Source organism: Crocodylus siamensis, chromosome 1 (genome assembly GCF_052110815.1).
Source record: "Crocodylus siamensis isolate JL-2025a chromosome 1, ASM5211081v1, whole genome shotgun sequence".
NCBI lineage: Eukaryota > Metazoa > Chordata > Crocodylia > Crocodylidae > Crocodylus > Crocodylus siamensis.
The window spans coordinates 244,554,838-244,570,590 of record NC_143395.1 but is presented as its reverse complement, the minus strand read 5'-3'; the positions used below and the strand labels follow the sequence as shown (position 1 = coordinate 244,570,590).

The window sequence follows — 15,753 nt, the reverse complement described above, 5'->3', positions numbered from 1 at the left end:
TTCAGAAGATGGGTTGTTTTTAATCCAAATAAAAAATTAGTTTACAAAATGACTTGGATTAACCAAGTCAGATGATATTTTATCCAGTGTATCTGTGACAGCACCGTGGTTCAAGTAAATTGTGTATCAGACAACGTTATCATTTGGGCTAATGACCTCTAAGTATTAATAGTTCAGTGAGGAGAGGAATATTTTTTTTGAAAATTCATTTTGTCTTGATCTTACAGTTTATTGCATTAATAGAATGGTTAATTTCAAATGAAATGTCATCTAATGGAACGTTGGACTGAGATTTAATCTACCTGTCTGTAACAGATAGGAAAATCCCTAGATACCATAGGATCATATACCGTATTAACTCAAGTGGGGGTTTCCCCCATGCTGATTGGGGGGGAAAACTTTTCTTGGATTTGAATGCAAGGAGAGTCAGGGCCAAAGTGAGACAAACAGCAGCTGCCTGCCCCTGCCCCCACTTGACCTCTATAGCTTCTGCTCCTTCCTGCCCCTGCAGCCTCTTCCCCCTCCCTTACCTTACTGTCAGGTGTGACTCCATCTCTTGCTAGATTCCACCCCAGGGCATGGAGCTCTTAGGAGCTGAAGAGTGGGCAGGCAGGATTCAGGTGGGGAAGAAGTGAGTGGGAGGTAGAGGGCAAAGGGGGACACCTGCCCCCCTGCCACTGCTTTCCCCTCTGTAGCAGTGGGAGAGACAAATTTAAAACAACCTTCCAACAATTCTACACCTGGAAAATTATAACAAATTTGTAATTTTTCTATATATGGATCTAATTATTGGGGGTCATCCTTAAATTTGAAGTCAACTTGGATTCAGGTAAATGTAGTAAATAGGTTTTTTGTTTTAAAATATTGGCTGCATTTACCTCAAAGTATTAGTGTTATGAATAGATTTTTCTGAGAAATTCTAATTAACACACCAAAGATTTTGAAGAAACAGTAAGAGCTCTATAGCTTTGGTAGCTAATCTTGCTCTGCTGTTTGTCAAAAAGTAAGAATACTGTTTCACAAGCAATTTCTCAACGGCAGGCAAAGATTCTGATTAATGAGACATTATTTGTATTCAAGTAATTACCATGTTACTAGGAAAGTCTCACACTTCAAAAATTTCATGAACTTTAACATACATGGTTATTGTATGTCATAACCATGTTATTTGTGGTTCCTTCATTATTATAAATTTTCAGTAACTCTGATCACTTAGAACAGTAACATGAGACTGAGGTGACCAACCACATGGCGCAAACAGCACCAATGTGATAATCCAAGTTGTCAACTTGCAGACTGCAAAAAGATTCATCCAATCTGTTTAGCTAGTAATTAGTCAGTTGGAAGAAAGTCAAGGCCAGATACTATTCCACTTGTTAGGCACCTAAACACAAACCTATTCCATCTACCTGAGTCCCTGTAAAAAGAGTTTTTTATGATTTAGGGTTAAAACTCAGATGACAGCTCATTGAAAGAGATGAATCAGTGGTTCTCCACAGATGTGAGTGAGGGAGAATAAGATCACACATAAGTACCTAAGGATTATTTTGTTAAGAGTAGTTTGACCATTTCAGTGCTTATACGCCAATGCTACCATAGAACAATAACTCAGACAATTATTTTGGGGTAAGCTAGATAAAATGGACTTAGCATATACTTCTTTAATTGTGATTTATACAGGCAAATGGCTACATATAGATGTAGGTAGATTGAATTAGCACAGTGTGTTTGTATATTGATATGCCAAAAACATATATCAGATTTAGGCATAAGATGTATATCTAGATTTTGGAGAGCATCATGTTAAATCTGTTCAGATGGAGAGTTTATGTTTAGTCCATTGCTGAGGCACCAAATTCCAGATTGTAAAGTCTGCTAAGGCTCTGGGATGTTTCAGGTCATCCCTACAAGAAAACTGTCACTTGGCCTTTTCAGTGGGCTCTTTGACTATATTGTCAATGTTTCATTCCAGAAAGAGACTCTAACAACCATATTTTCAGAAGAAATATCTATAAAGCCCAGAAATCCCTATGTAGAAAGTGTGTTTGTATATGTGCAGAGGAAGTGTGTGTGTGTGGGGGGGGGAGAAATCCTATTCATGAAAGAAGCTGGGTAGCTTCAATTAAAACCAGCAGGAGTTTCACAGCTAAATCCCTGTGCACAGCTTTGAAGAATTAGGTTGCAGCTATCCATGTTTGATTAAACTTATTTTACTTGTTAATTCTAAGTTTGAGATCATGACACATGTTTTTAATTTCTTCTAGATCTATCCAGAAGTCTGTGTCTGAAAATGAAGCATTTGGTTAGTAACCCTTTAAACCAGTTATGATCCATGTTAATTGTAAACCGTCAAATATACTTAAGGCTTTAATTTGCTTTCAGGCTGTTGGATTCCACACAGAGAAAAAAAACACGTCACCATTTCCCCTCCATAAGCCCTCTTAAAAAAATTCAGATTGAAGCAGAAACCAAACGAGAATCTGGCCAAAATGAAATGGTCATGCAGAATGTTTGGTGTTTGTTTTATCCATTTAAACAAAGAACCCAAGCCCCTCTGATCTAATCAGATTAGTCTCCTCTCTGTTTCATTTGTTAAAAAGATTCAGTTTTCGCTTGGCTGCTGAAGGTCATGAGTGCAGTTAACTAATGAAGGAATTTATTTTTTGTAAAATTTCAGGAGTTATTGGATTGTGCTTTTAAAGAATATTATGACCTATGTATTCAGTTTTGGCCCTCGCCCAGTTAGGTATCTGAGGAAGAGTGCGTGGGGTTACATCCCCCTGTGATGGTTTGCCATGGGAGGCAGAGCTCTGTGCTTGAGGGGAGGGTGAACAGAGCACCAGAAATAGACCCTGGGGAGCCCATACCACTGCCTATCCCACAGCAGTAGCAGCTCAAGCCTGCACTGCCACAGCAGCAGCCACAGTAGTAGCAGCTGCTGTCCCAGTGGTGAAAGCTAGAGCAGGTAAGACTCCTCTTCCCCTACCTCCACCCCTGCATCCAGTGGTCAGCCTAATTCTCCCTGCCCCCACTTCTGCCCCAGTCACTGAAAGACCTTGCTACACCTCTTTAAATAGTTAATTTGCCCAGAAAGTGGCTTCATTGAGAAAGTTCTCTGACAGTGACAGGGTAAGGGCCATAATTTCATAATAAGTCAGTGGTCATCAAGGGACATCAAGGCTTTCGTGATGCTACACAGCATAAAGGTCACCATGGAGAAAGATTTCACTCCTAAAGCACTAGCCCCTTTCATGCTTTAATTTAAGCAGTATTGATGTTTAAGCAGTTTAGTGCCTGTGCCATCAACTAGGGGCTAGAGATGCTCATACTGACTAAGTAGTTCTCTAAAATTCTAAGTAGCATTTGTATAAAATCCTAACAGCAAGATCAAAAATAGATTGAAAAGTCACAGAATGAGGAAAGCTTGAAACCAGAGGTAATGGCTGTAGTAATAGTAGTAGTAATAATGTTTAAACTGTGCTAAATGGGACTGCAGGCAATGCCAACAGATGATGGAACTCGTAGTCTGCCACACTGAATTCCATTCATCCATCACATTTCCACTTTGGCAAAATCATTTTTTCATGTTTGTGTTTAAGCAGATGCTACAGTGTTCTATTGCACTCATCTGATTTGCATTCTGATTTTATTTTATAGACTTTCCCATTATTTTATGGGGGTAATATGAATGCAGGTGACTTTTTTTTGTGCTTTTATTTTAGAGAGGAAAACTGTGAATGGCACTCTTTGGCAGAATTCCAAGAAGCCCGAGAATGATTCGTACATCAGAAGGCACTGTCAGCTTGAAGGTAATTGCAAAATGTATTTCAGCTGATTTTGCATTTTCCACAAAGTATTTTAAAGGGCACCTAGGAAAATTTCTCATTTTTCACCAATAATCTAGCTAAATAATTTGTCAAGGCCTTTTGAGATTTACCTTCTCCCCAAGGGGAAGAAAAAAGTAGTTTAAATAAGCTTGCTTTAAAACAAGGAAGCTAAGAATGCACCCTGGGGGAAGTTCACCCTGCAGTGTATGGGCCATTGGAGGTTTCTGCTGCAGAGTGGCTTCCACTGTGTTGCACTGGGGCAGGCAGCAGTGATACAAGCATTATTTGGAGCTCTATAGTTCTTGCATTACAGCAGAGCTGGGCTCTACGTGCACCTGAGAAGTCATTTTAGGGAGACCTAGCAGCAACAAAACTCACAAAGGGAGGAAAGGATGCACAATACACCTCTATTTTACGTCAAAGTTTTGCAGCAAGAAACACTGGAGAGTCACAAGGCTGTCCTTTCACTGCCTTGTGCCTATGGCTGGTGTTTACTGCCTACAGGTCTGGCAGAAATCCCTCTCACAGAATCTACTTAGTTTGTGTGGGGCTGGGATGAGGCAAATTCAGTAATGTAATATGGGGGTGCATGACTGGGGCACCAGCCCCAGGTACTGACTTGGGGGTGGGTGGAGAAAAAGCAGCACCCCAGGCTGCTGGCTGAACCACTGCCACTGCTGGCAGCCTGGCTGCAGTTGCTGCCCCCATGCACCTCTGTCACCCCGGGCACAGAACCACCCAGCTGCATCTCTGCCCAGCATCTTCTTTGCAAAAAAGATGAGGTCAAATGATTAACTGGTTGTGGTACAAGGAAAATCTTTAGGCTTTAAATGAAAACCTATTCTGTCCTTTTCTACATTTTTACTAGCTGTTCTAAGCGCTGCTTGTAATCTAAAGCGGAAGCTACAGGCCCTTACCCCTTATTCAGGCAAAATTTTGATTAACTTTGATCAGAGCTTTGCCTGAGTAAGGGAATATAGGACAAGAAGCTTATGTCATATTTCCTGACTGAAAAGGTCCAGAGAAGGGCAACAAAGGGGGCTAGAAATATGGAAGATTTGCAGTGGTCTCTGTCACAGTGCTTAGCAGAGGCAGGGAGCAGACTCCTGCAGTTCAGCTCTGCTCCCTCCCTGTGTTGAGAGCTGCTTTGTCCTCCAGAATATCCTGTGGATTTACGCCCATCCAAATCTAGTGTACCGTGACAACTCCCTGATTCCCTCATAGCTGGCTCCCTGATGAAGGAGCTGAAGTGAAAGCATTGTCACTTGCAGAGCCATGACGGCTTGTCCGCCTGCTGGTTCTGCTCTCATGACTTCTGCCCCCGCTGCATCAAAGCAGCGCCCACAACCACCACCTCAAATCAATTGATAGACACAGAGAATGGAAAATACAAAATTCAGCTTAATAATTAAAAGGTAGCATGGTTCTTTAAAAAAATTTCTCCATAAGGTTTACTGTAAGATATTTCCACATTTGAAATGCGTATCTCAGGTCTGTTTTGTGCTTGGATCAAACCAAAAGGTAATAGATAGGCTACTTTAGATGTTATGCTTACTAAGCATGCACGGTAACTACTTTTCTTTCTTTCTATATGGTTGCAGACAAAAGTTACATTTTTCACATGACTGGGCCCCAAAAAGCATTCTACAGCCATGCTGTGACACATGTACATGGCTGCAGAGCACTTTTAAAGTGGCTTATCACATGAAAAATTAACCTTCCTCAAATGAGGTATCAGGTGAAGGGACTCTGCTTTAGAGCACCTTAGGGAACTTGTATGCCCTAGGGTTCATTTTTTGTGTGTGCAGGGCTGGTATGATACAGCCCAGCCCCACCTCTGGGGTTGTCAGCAGGGAGGGAGAGGAGAGGAAGAGGGGGAAGCAAGCAGCAGCAAGCTACCAGCTGGGCTTTGGCTAGCCTGAGCTGAAGGGGGTGTGGATTGGAGTCCTCCAAGCCCCCCTGGATGGGGTACTGGAGGGAGTCAGGCTGGGCCTGTGAGATGAGGGGGGCAGATCCACCCCCACTCCAGGTTAGTGCTGCTTATTTCCCCCTCTCTCCTTTTCCCAACCAGAGCTTGTGGGGGGGAAGATTGCAGCCCCACAGGCCCAACCCAGCGGTGCTCTAACTCATGGTGTTTTATGTAAAGCGCCATGCATTTGAACCGGGGTCTGAACATCTGTCTGAACCCTGTATGGTGGGCAGTGAGAGGAGCAACTGGCCCCTGTAGTCTCCAAAATCTCAATGATTTCAACAGGACTTTGCAAAGCAGGTAGTGAGATTAGGAGTAGGTGTGCAAGGGGGTTCTCCCAAGGAAACTTAGGGAGATGGATGTTGTACAAACCGTGGTTCCAATAAAAAGTGAAGCTCAATTTAATTTTCCAAGAGAAAAATATATTGGAATTTTTGTTTGTGTGTAAAAAAATTAACAAAATTAAATACAAGAAACATAGAAAACCAAAAATAATATTTAATACAAGCATTAATATTGCTGGTGTCAAAGGGATGAAAACAATTCTATTCCTTTATGGATCACAATTCACATTAAGGTTCCATTTATCAATAGTTAATTAAATGGTTAATAGACATTTTAAGAAGTGTCAGTCAACTCTGACACATTCAAGTCTTCTGTTAATGCCTAGTAATCATGGCTTATAACTGTTTCTAACCCTTTGTACTGAGATGCTTACATACTACTCATATCCAATTATAAGATGTTATGTTAAATATATATTATATACATTTTAACCCTGCTTAAAAAACGGAGACCTAATATAAGTGGGACTGCTTTATGTATGTAACTTGTTCTTTCTTTCTTTCTTTCATTCATTCTTTATTTCAGAAGATATGAATGAATGCAACTTCTTGGGTGGGAGGAAGATACTGGAAAAATAATGTTACAAGCTTATGCCACGGGCTTGTTTCACTGCGAGCCCAGAGAAAATAGATGTTTTGCTGCCAGGTACAGGGCATAGTTATAAGAAGCAATTTTCCATTGTTTACTATTTTTTTGTTGTTGAAAGATCAGTTTGAAGATAGTGAGGCAAGCTAAGTATGCTGGCAATATTTTTGACAGCAGCTGTTCCATGGCAAGTGACACGTTGGGTGAGGAATGAAAGGGCTTTCTTCGGTTGTGCTGTTTTCACAAGCTTTGCTCTTTATTACAGCATTCTGTGCTGACCTTGCGGTGCCCACACTTATTCTAGAAGCATGGGTTTTGATTATTCTACTTCGCTCTCAGAGCTTACAGCAAGGTGTCTTCACTATTTGCAGCTAGTACTTGAAGCATCGGCCAGGCTTGGCCTTACAGATCTTGTTCGCACCTGAGAAACATTCATTTGTCACGTCTCCAGTTCAGTGTTAAAGGTGCTCGGGTCTATTCATCAAGAGCTTATTGCAACACAGAGTCAGGAATTGGAGGTTGGAGGGGAAGGGACTGATAAGGTAATTCTTTCAGATGTTCTCCAAATGAACTGCTCGTTACTGTATATCATATAACTGCTTGTTATAATATATATTGAGAGGAGCTTTTACCAGGCCACTCTCAGAACTTTCTACATGGAGGTAACCCCCTAGTAAATGCTCTTTTCAGCTCTTACAACTGTTTTGCTTCCATTTACACCTCAAAAGTATTTTCACAAGAAAAAAAAGCTAGAAAAGGGAAACTTTATGTATCTAGGTCTTTCAAAACCAGCCACTAGCTTCCTGATGTCTGAAAGTCTGTTCTGTTACTGGCACTGGCACCTATTTGTCCTCTGGTGATGGCATCTCTGACCCTCTCAGACCTGTCTTGATTTTTTCCTGTTACATACAGAGACTGATCACTTACCCATTGAAATACTGCGAAATTTTTCACTGGCCTCAGTGGGTGTTGCATTAGAAATATAAAGTGCCAAATTGATTTTAGAGTTGAATTGTTAATCTATTAACCCCTGGATATTTATAGTACTGAGCTGCATTCAAGACCTGTTCTCAGACCTTTTTCCTAGTGTACTGCATGTGCTGGTTGACAGGCAATCCATGCCTTCCCTCTGGTGGCTCTTAGAAAGGGCACTTGCTCCACTTAGCATCCACCTCATGCCCTGTTTCTGTTGACCACTTTAAAAACCCTCAAAATTTTTATCTGAAATGTGAGGATATTGCCATTCTTGCTATTATTTTTGTTGAGTGCCTACTATGATTTACTACTGTCCTGAGAACTTTGATCAGGAGAGGAGATATCTTCCCCCATAGTCACACAAATCCAAGACAACTTTGAATTTAAGATGACCCTCCCCAGTAATTAGATTATTTACATGGAGAATTATAAATGTATTCTAATTTTCTATGTCTAGAATCTAATTAGTGGAAGGTTGTCTTAAATTCATTCTCCCCACTGCCCTGATGAGGAAAGCAACAGCAGGGGGTGAGGTGCCAGACCCCCATCCCTTTCTCTCCTGCCCCTTGTCCCCCCACATGCTTGCTTCCCCTGCCACCTGTCCTCCCATGCCTGCCCCTGCTGCCTAACTCCCAACGCTTGCTCCCCATGCCTGTGCCTGTCCCCCCCACTCCCTACCACCCCCACCCGTTGCTCCTCTGTTCCTGTGCCCCCACCCCTACTGCACCCACCTTCTGCTGCAGCTAAGCTCATCCAGAGAAGTCAGCAGCAGCAGGGCCATCCAGCCCAAGCCCTGCCTCCCCCACCTGCTACTCCCCCACCTTCTGCAGCCTGCCTCCCCAGAAGCCTTGCCTCCCCTGGTGCCTGTGCCTACCTACCCCACTCCCTGCCCCCTGCTTTTACCTTCTCCTCCAGCTCTGCTCTGGCTTCAGGACACTCAGCAGCGTTGCAGCCCCAGCCTAGTCCCAGCTGAACCTGGCCAAGGAGATGCGATAGCAGCTCGTGGCTGGGCAGGGTTGGAGCTGGACAGACCAAAGCCAGCAGAAAATATAAGGGGAGAGGGAAGAGCTGAAGGGAGGGGATGGGCATGAGCACAGGGGCAAAAGTGGCAGGGGTACAGACTGTAGCCCCCCAACCCCCTTGCAGTCTTCCTGCATTCCCCCCTGGCTGCATGGCCCTCCTTCACCAAGCGAGCTATTTGAACTAGGCAGCCACTCAGCTTCAGCTTCAGCCTGGAACCTAAGGCCAAAGCTGGAGCTGAGCTGTTGCCTGCCCTAGGTTGGTACTTGAATCTAAGACAAGGCTTTTTATTCCCATGTTGACTAGGGGGGAACCTCATTTTGGATGTGAGTACAACACAGTTAAAAAACAACAACAAGAAAAGATTGACACACATTTTGACAGGCCTTAATACAGCACGAATTTTGAGTGACGTTTTGGAACAACATAGTAGCTGCTGCTTGAGAAGCCAATATTGACACCAATAGTTAGAGAGTGGCCAGGGTAGCTCTATCATAGTTAGGCAAAATAAATGGAGTGTCACCAATAAGAATAAAGTAGACTTTTAAAAATGGAAATGATTTGATCATCTTTGAGGCTAGCACAATGCTACAAAATCTAATTCATATGCTTAAATCTACTCACATGAATCAAGATATTAAGGCCAGGAAAGATCATTATAATCATCCAGTCTGAGATCCAATGTAACATGGACCTAAATTAAACATGAGCAGGACCAATAACAAAGGCCAAGAGTTATTTTCAAATATGAGATTTAAAGTGGCCATGTCCTTTCCTTAAACCACTGGAGCATCTTAGATGAAGGAAGATTGACATTGTTTTTACCTTGTTGTCTTAGGAATTGCAGCACATATGGTATAAAGATCATCCACTGCCCTGAGACCCCTCTGTTACTTAGATACAACAGGGTAAAGTGAGGACAGATTGCCAGCTTTAGCCCTGAATTTCCTTGGCTTCGCTACTTTAAGCTAGACTCTTAAGAGCTTGGAAAAAAAGAGCTGTATGAGCTGCACTCAGAATCTCCTGAGGTCAGTGGGACTGGCAATATTCCTTCAACAGAGTTAGGAGCAGGCCCCGGGCTTACACATCTAGAATAATAATAGGCTTAACCTGTCTGTCTGGAGCCCTCTTTTTGGTTGTCTCAGCAGCCAATCACAATACTTACTGAAACAACCAATCAGAGTGCTCCGCACAGCAAGAATAAGTGTGTTATTATTGTAGATCCTGAGACATTTCAAACAGATATTCAGACAAGTCAGAGCTAGAATGAAGCACTGGGGCCCCCTGCCACGGAGTGGCCACCAAAGGAAAAAAAAAGTGGTGAGGGTCGCAATCCTTCCCCCCCTGGAGCCTGCCTGCCTTTCCCACGGCCAGGGAGTGAGCTGCCAGTGGGCCCTGAGCTGTGGTGGGGCCCTGGTGCTTCCCTCTGCAGCAGTAGTGCCCCCCAGGACTACCCAGGCAGGTGCCAGCAGGTGGGTGCTGCCTGCGGGGTGCCACTGCCGTGGAGGGAAGCACTGAGGTACCCCACAGCTCAAGGGCTATGCAACCCACCGGCAGCTCGCTCCCTGGCCATTGGAGATTCAGGCAGGCTCCTGGAGGAAAGAAAAAAGATCAGGCCCCTCGCCACTTTGTTTTGTTTTTTTCCTCAGCAGAGCTGCCTGCACAAACTGCCCACATGTCACTTAGCCCCTGAGCTGCAGAGCTTCCCTCTGCGGCTGTGGTGCCCCCTGGGGCCACCCAGGTGGGGTGCTAGCTGCACAGTGCAGCCCCAGCTCACAGGCAGCATGCACCAGATCTAAAGGTGCACAAGATGCTAGAAGCCTGGTCGTGCTTGGGGAAGCTCAGGCCTGGTGGACTTCCAGTGCCTAGTGCACTGTCCCTGCTGCCTTCCCGCTGCCCAACCCGGGAATGGGCTGGCTGTCCCAGGAAGGCGGCAGGAGAGTGGCTGGGTGTGCTGGCGACCGGAGAAGATGGCAGGGATGGTGCATGGGGCACTGGAGGCCCAGCAAACCCGATCTTCCCTGAGCATCCCCAGGCTTCCAGCACCCCATGCACCAACCCCACTGTCTTCTCCGAGTAGGGCCCTTGTACACATGAGAAACATCGCTGCAATGTGTTATGTAGCAAACTAAAATACATGTGATGTGTTTTAGTTTGTTACATAAAACAATCATTTAAATCAAAACACACTGCCAAACGTGTACACAGTTATGAAATGTAATCGTTACGTGCCACTGAACATGTACACGGTTGCACATTTAAATTATTAAAAAGGGCAATTAAGCCACTCAAAGGGGCAATTTCCTCACATGTACAAGGTCCCTTAGTCACATGTACAAGGACCCTCTTATTCTATGACCATAAATCATGAGGTCAGACTTTTGAGAAAATATGTATTTACATTCCTAAGCCTGTGTTTACACATGGGCAGGTTTATGTAGCCTTTTCTAGGGTGAGAAGTGTTGATTCTGTTGAAGTATTCAATCAAAGGATAACTAAAAGTCCTGTCTTCAAAGAAATATTTTTGCAATAAAAATTTAATCACAAATGTTTTGTGGGATTCAGCTAGTTTTTATTATATCATGGGCTTCCCATTCTAATATTTTTTGCTACAAATGGGCTCTATAGGTATCATAAAACTATGACTTTAAAGGAGGAACTGTGGAGAGGGATGAAATCTAAGGCATCTATGTTTTTGCATTTAACTGGGAAGGGGCCTGTGAATGGCTGAGCTAATTGACATGTTGGCCGAAAGGGAAGAAAAGAAGCAGCTGATGTAGCAGAGCTGTATAAAATATATTTTGGAGGGAAAATTAGTCATTTTTTTTCCAGAGAAAACTTGTTGTTAATGAACCAAAAGAGTTCCAAGATGATAATCTGAAACATCTCAGAAGGTGCTGCCAATCTGAAAAAAAATAAGAGACAGTTTATGGTTATTAATGATGTTGTGCTGAATGAAAGGAGGCATTCTGTCTGACCTTCCCCCAGCATCTGATGTACTGTAAATTTTTTTACAGTTTTAAATATCCGAAGCATGCAGAAGAGGCAGTGCACATTTTTAAAGCTGACAAGTAGTATAATTGAAGGGCAGGTGCCCAGAGGGAACAGGAAATAAGCCTGGCAGCCAAACAAAAATCTCCCTTTCCCCCACTGCAGTAAAATTATTTTAAGGGAAGTCCTCTTCATGCAGTGCAAAAATCATTACAGGGAGATTTACAGTGTACTGCTATTGATCAAAATAATTTGTCACTATTGATCAAACCTTTCTCCTAACAGAGATAATCCTTCAAGGTCTGCAAGTCTATTGCATAATATAAATTCCTGTTAGATGTAATAAGCTATATATGGTGGAAAGCATAGTTTCCTTTTCCCACTTGTGAGTCGTATTCAAAGTCCTGATCCACAGCTCACTGAAACCAGTAGTAGTGTGTTATGTGAAGCTTTAGATCAGACCCATAGCAGGGCTGTTTATAACCTCTTTAAAGATGAATACCTTGGACTGCTGCTGTGACACAGGTATGAATATTTCAGGTTTCTCTGCACAAGCTGCTTACAATCCCTAGTTCCCTGGCCTTAAGCTGACTAACTTGTTGTGTTAAAATGATCATTGGTGTGATAGCACAAAATGTTGCTATACCAGTTTAGATCAATAGACTTCAGAAAAAAAAGTTCTAATGATACAAATGAAGAAAATGTACACCTCTCAAAATTAGCGGACCTAATTTTACTTGGCCTCATGTGTTACAGAGTAATTTCCAATGGGGAAAGTGAATGTAACCCATTGCCAAGTCTGTGCTTACACAAATTGTTATGACAATAGGCATGTTGCTTGCCTGGAGAAATGTGTTTCTGGAGCACATATTCAGTGGTCTGAACAGGTCATTCTAGATTTGCACATTAGGGATGGCAGCATCTTAGTTAATGAAAAGAGATCCTGGTTGGGTTTTCAGGAAATCTGGTCAGAAAATCTTGCAACATTCCGTGCTGTAGTCCCTAAATCCCTTGGTACACCTGGGCAATTTTTTCAGTTTTGTCTATAGCTGAATTAGAAAAGGACATTTGGTGATGACAATGACATGCCATAGTGCTGACTTCAGGATTGCATCTGTTGTGGCTGTGCCTATTTTGGTGCTTTCTCACACCCCCACCAGTTACTGTATTGGTGAACACAATCCTACAGTTAACAGATCAGGATACATACTTGGTAGGTCTGTGTGAAGCGGCTGCTATTCTCTTGGGATTCGGATTTGGCCAATTCAGGGGACAGTGATTCGATTTGATGATTCAAATCACTGTCCTGAATTGATTCGGCCGCCGCTGATCAGCCAAATCTCCAAATTGAACAGGTCTCATCCCCTGCCTGTTCTCCCAGCCCTGCCAATGGCTGCCCTGCCTGGCCCCAGCATTCTAGCACTTCAAAAAAAAAAAAAAAAAGCCCCATACTCACTGGCTTCTGCCAGGGAGGGGGTGCAATCCCTGCTGCCCCACGTTGCACAGAGAGGGTCTGCCATGAGCCCCCAGCATCCCTGATGACCGCTGCAGCAGCCAGTGTGGGTGGGGCTTTTTTTTTTTTCCAAAGCACCAAGATGCTGGGCCAAGTAGGGCAGCCATTGACAGGGCTGGGAGAGCAGGCAGGGGTTGGCAGACACTCAGGGAGGCTGGGGGAGCAGGCAAGGGATGGAGCCTGGTGGGGGTCCCCCCCATGGTCCCCTCCCACATCCTCCAGCCCCCCACCCCACCCCCTACTTACTGGCATGGAGTCTGGGTTCAGCTCCCTGCAGCGGTGAGCAGGGACTGCCCAAATTGCCAAGTTTCTGAATCTCCTCCGAATATTTTCTGAATGAATTCAGAGGCTTTGCATCATTTCAAACCTTTTTACTGGTCTTATGATTCAATTTGGATTCAAAGATTCGGGTGCTGAATCAGGCCAAATCTCCACTGAATCGAATCAACAACCGAAGTTTTGCCCAGCCCTAATACTTGGGACAGTGGGAGTTCAGGGTTCCAAGGACTGCTTATACTTTTTTTCCCTGCAGTGACTACTTATCTGAAACAGCCCTGGGAGCAGACAGTGGAACTGGATTTCTCTCTATGAGGAGATTGTCATAACCATTAGGCCAGGGGTGGGCAAAGTCTGGATCCACCCGGTAGTGGACTCCATTTCCCAGCAGCCCGTCACCATGAAGACCCCAGCTGCAGCTCTGCTATGATAGTGCAAGGCTGGGGTTGCCATGGAAACCAACCCATCTGTGCTGGGAGTCACTCACTCCCAAGATAATTTCTTCTGCTCCAGCAAATGCCTGCATGTACTGTGGCTTCTCCCAAAAGAAAACATGTTCCTCCAGCATTCCCCCCATGACTCTGCCCTAGAGAGACAGTTTTTTGCTCACTGCTGCTGCAGTAGGGAGCAGAACACACCCACTTCATAATCTCCACGTTATGCTACAGGGAAACACAGGCTAACAATGGGCAGTCTGGGTCAGCTAAACAGAGCTGCTCTATGCACTGGTGCCATCTGTTGCCAGGCAGACTAAGGAAGCCTGCAGAGCATGCTGACATGCACAGGCCTCCCCTTGCTGCCTGGTGTCAGCACTGTGAGCTCTCCACCCTTCAGGAACTCGGCATTCAAATTACCATATGCACAGCAAGTTTCTCTACCAGGAGAATAAACCTAGGAGTATTCTCCCAGATTATTCTCCAGAGTGTACTCAGTCTGTGCCTCATTTTAGGTTTCTACATTCCTTCTTGCAGCCATACCTTTCTCACTTAGCAGCTTTCAATGCTTCATGGGTTTAGCATAATTTTGCTTACAATAATAGCAATAATAAAGCAGAGTATCCTGTTTTTTGCTATTCCAGGACCCACCAAACCAACACATTTGAAGAATTGGATTTTTCTCTGCTTTGTCATCCACACACTAAGTTCTGCTTACAGAGCTATATTTCTGTATAGCTGGAGGCATTGGTCTAAGTAGTGTTTTATTGTTGGAGATACAGAGATCCCAGGCACGAGGGCACAGGCATGCGGGGAGGCAATGGTAGTGGGGCAGATGCCAAGAGGCACAGGCACAGGCATAGGCACAGGGGAGGTGGTGGCACAGGGGAGGGGTCAAGCTGCTTGCCCCTCACACTTCTGCTTTCCCCACCACTACCGCCCTGCTCCTGCTTTTCCTACCACAGAGTTGGGATAGATTAATTTAAAACAACTGTCAGATAATTAGCATCTATACATGAAAATCTTACATTTGAAATTATTTTGGATTCAGATAAGTACAATAGATATAATAGCGTCTGTATTTATGAGTAAATACTGGGCACGTCTACACGTGCCCCGATGGTGCTGTTGTTACTGTGCCATCTTTTAGTACTTTCTTTTGGAAGTACTAATGGATGGCACAGTAACAGCTCATACTGCACCATGTACTGCACTATGCGCACCATGCACGGTTATTTTTAGCTGCTATGTCGCCATAATAATGCACTATATACTGAGGGAGTGCATCACTATGACGACACAGCTATGGGATTTGCCCACAGACACTATATTGCCATAGTGCATTGCTACAGCAACATAGCAACATGTCTAGATGCACTCACCGGGACAGAAACTATTTCTCTGAAGATTCATGTAGAAGTTAGGCTAGGATTAACCTAAAGGGAAATGAAGAAAATTGTGTAGCAGATCTTTAGAGAATAATGTACCATTGCAGTCTGAGCCCTTTGGACAAATGTGGGTCAGACTTTAGGAAAGACCTGTTTCCATGTGAAACCTAGAACTCAGGCTAGCTTACTTGTAGCCATGCTGCTGCTGGACAAACAAAGGCTTATCTGCATACAACACCAGGCTCTAGGTGTGTCAAATAAAGATCTCATCCCTAAAACTGTCTGTTTGCTGCATCGCTTTCTGCTTGTAAAGCAGCCACTTGGGCTGAACTGTAGCAAGAAGCTGTTCACTGATATGCAATTAGAAGACCTCTTTGAACATCATAGCTTAAAAGGGAAAAGCTAATAATATGCTTGTTCTTTACCTCGA

The 15,753-nt window shown here is 43.9% G+C and overlaps 1 protein-coding gene across 1 annotated transcript in view; it reads left to right on the top strand.

Annotated features, from left to right (window-relative positions):
• Positions 1-15,753, top strand: part of SAMSN1 (SAM domain, SH3 domain and nuclear localization signals 1) — a 417,718-nt gene that overhangs the window by 299,598 nt on the left and 102,367 nt on the right. The window contains exons 6-7 of the mRNA XM_090060064.1: positions 2,265-2,302; positions 3,723-3,809. Coding sequence (XP_089916190.1) covers positions 2,265-2,302; positions 3,723-3,809 — 125 coding nt within the window. The remainder of the gene's footprint in view (positions 1-2,264; positions 2,303-3,722; positions 3,810-15,753) is intronic.